Below are 2,914 nucleotides of genomic sequence, written 5' to 3'. Positions count from 1 at the left end.
GTTGTGTAAATACTTTTGTTTGGGAAACAGGTTTGGAAACTCAGATGTCCGAGTTTTCCACGTGTCGTTAAACGCACCGTGCATTCGTGGATCGTGGACTTTTGAGAGTGCGGAAAAACTCAAAAATCTGTGTGTATTATTTGCATGTTTAAAGACCTTTGTCATTGTACATTATATTTACAAAACAAAATATACCCAAAATGTCAGAATAAAGTGACACAATCTTAAATTATCCCCCTCATATCTTTCATGTAAGACCTTTTAATATACCTTTCAAGAATAATACACTTATGTCTACAAACACTTACTTGAGTTACTTTTTTGTTTTATTAAAGCCATTTATATTCATGGTTACACAAGTGATGATAAAGATATAACCTTTAGTGAATAAATATTGATTAATAAATAAATACTGGATTCATAAAATAACTCCAAACATATCAGTTTCGTTAGGTAGGTAAAGCGAATTAAGCTCTTCCCTAACTTTAGGAACAAAAAGCTTTCTGAGGAGCATCAGTAATGAGCCCCCTACTAATGTTTGAAACATGTCCAAAATGCCTCTGTTGACGCGCCGTCCCCACAAATCCAGTTTGGCTTTAAATGCAGCTACTTTATCTGCCAACTTGAAGACAGTTGTCATTTTCCCCTGAAGTGACAGATTGAGTTCATTGAGCAGGCTGAATATGTCCACAAGTAAGCCAGTTTTGGCGCTCAAATGACCGAGACCGAGAGAATACGGTCATTTTTCAAAATAAAAGATCGTTCAGACTCAGATAAATAAATAAAACTGAAATAATTCATGATTTCTTGTACGGCCCGGTACCAATTAATCCACGGACCGGTACCGGTCCGCGGCCCGGGAGTTGGGGACCACTGTTTTAGACAATCCACGCATGCGTAGGTAACAATGTGTACGTACTTTCTAAAGAACTGCACACGAAAAATCGATTTTAAGCATTTGTAAAGTGCTTTATGTGCAGTTTGTACAGCATGCATTTGTGATCCTCATGACACACACACACAAATCGCTTGTTACAGAGAAAACGTTAAACACGCATTTGTAACATTTTTGATAGTATTTTATCTCCATAGGCGCACGTCGTTCTCTCTCTCTTTCTCTCACACACACACACACACACGCGCGCACCTCAGACCAGCCACGCTTCAGCTGCGGTCAGTAGTATGCTATAAGAAATGTATCGTATCATACTGGGTTTGATGTTGGATACGTGGTTTATCCAACCTTTGAAACAGATCACCAGATTCCCCACCAGATTCGTTGTGCATTGCATTACCGATGTTACACAAACGAGGTTTTACCTGATGATCCACTGTGGAAGCACAGAACCCTGCCAACTTTGTGCAGACAGCTCAGAGGGAAGATGCCATTTCCTAATTGGATGCACACGGTTTTTTCATTTCTGTTGTTTTATCTTTACAAGTTTATATTCTCACTGTTTTTTCTGTTTCCCGTTGCCTTACAAACACATCGAGAGATTGGGTACCAGAGTCAAATTCCTAACTGTATGTCTGTATTTCAGTTTTTTCTGCAGATGTCCAACAGCAGTTTATGATTAAAGAAGAGGTTTTCCCTGAGCAGCAGGGGAAGAGCCCCTGCCTGGACCAGGTGGACCCAGAGGGCCCACATATCAAAGAGGAAACACAAGATTTCAGGATTGGTCAGGAGGCCAGGAGTCAGCTGCAAGGACCGCATGAGGAGGATATCTCCAAGTTCCCATTCAGTCATGTCCATATGAAGACTGATGACAGTAAAGAGACAGCTGACTCCACACAGCTTCAGCAAAGACAAACTAAGGACAGCAGCACCTCAACAGAGCAGATGAAACCAGAAGCTGATGGAGAGGGCTGTGGAGGACCAGAACCAGACAAGACCTTGGGATCTGGTTTTAAATGTCCACCTGAATCTGATTACAAGATGTCACATTGTTCTGAAGAAGACACTGGAGACAGCTGTGATTGGAAGGAGCTCAGTAATCCTCAAACTGATGTAAATACTATGAAAAATGCAGTTACTCTAAATGATACAGGAGGTAATAGTGGCAGTAAATCATTTAGCTGCTCAAAATGTGGTAAAAGATTTGGCCAGAAGCACCACCTGCAGACACACATGAGATGCCATACTGGAGAGAAACCTTTCAGTTGTTCTCTTTGTGGTAAACGATTTACTCAGAAGGGAAACCTGACCCAGCACCTGACTATCCACACACGGGAGAAGCCATGTAATTGTCCTGTTTGTGGAGAAAGATTTGCACAGAAAGGCAATCTGACTCAACACATGACAGTCCACACAAGGGAGAAACTTTGTTGGTGAAGGGATTCTGAGAAAACAGAATTGCATCTATGGCAAAAGATTCAGTCACAGTTGCACATCAGAAACCTAAAGCCTAGGGTTGCCCCTTTCAGTGTGGAGAAAAAGGGCAGTGATAAAACAACAAATAAATAGCAGGGGGACAGGGTAGGTGTCTGAACTGACCAGAGCTAGCAGAAGAAGAGAAGAGCAAAGGCGATGAGGCCGCACAGAACCACAGCTGCTCTACAAGGCATTAGTGACACGCAGCCTGTCTTTATCCACCTAAACCTTTCAACTGTTCAGAACTGGTTTAGCATTTCCTCTATGGATATTAAATATATGCATTAAAAATGTGCACAGAAATACAGGATAAATCACATCCTCTATTAACAGAGAATTTGAATGATCTAAACAGGACATTCCCATATTACCTGGGGTGGGTGACAGCAGTAATGAAAGAAGCTACCGTGCTGTTGGTTGAGGTACAGTTTTCAGAAATTGTGACATAATGAACTTCTGACTTCACCATCCAACTCCAGGCATTCCAATGGCTATGAAACTTTAGGGCTGGGCACCAATGATATCGTGATAACTTTAGGCTAT

General features: G+C 41.5%; 1 protein-coding gene across 2 annotated transcripts in view; it reads left to right on the top strand.

Annotated features, from left to right (window-relative positions):
• The window catches only part of LOC109971375 (zinc finger and SCAN domain-containing protein 12-like), a 5,780-nt gene extending 3,344 nt beyond the window's left edge, over positions 1–2,436 (top strand). For both annotated transcript variants that reach the window (XM_020619581.1, XM_020619580.1), the window contains exon 3: positions 1,542–2,436. In XM_020619581.1, coding sequence (XP_020475237.1) covers positions 1,542–2,332 — 791 coding nt within the window. In that variant the 3' untranslated portion in view covers positions 2,333–2,436. The remainder of the gene's footprint in view (positions 1–1,541) is intronic.
• The last annotated feature ends 478 nt before the right edge of the window (positions 2,437–2,914 follow it).

Source organism: Monopterus albus, unplaced genomic scaffold (assembly GCF_001952655.1).
Source record: "Monopterus albus unplaced genomic scaffold, M_albus_1.0 scaffold223.1, whole genome shotgun sequence".
Taxonomy (NCBI): domain Eukaryota; kingdom Metazoa; phylum Chordata; class Actinopteri; order Synbranchiformes; family Synbranchidae; genus Monopterus; species Monopterus albus.
The sequence above is the reverse complement of the archived record's forward strand: the minus strand, read 5'-3'. Positions and strand labels throughout refer to the sequence as shown.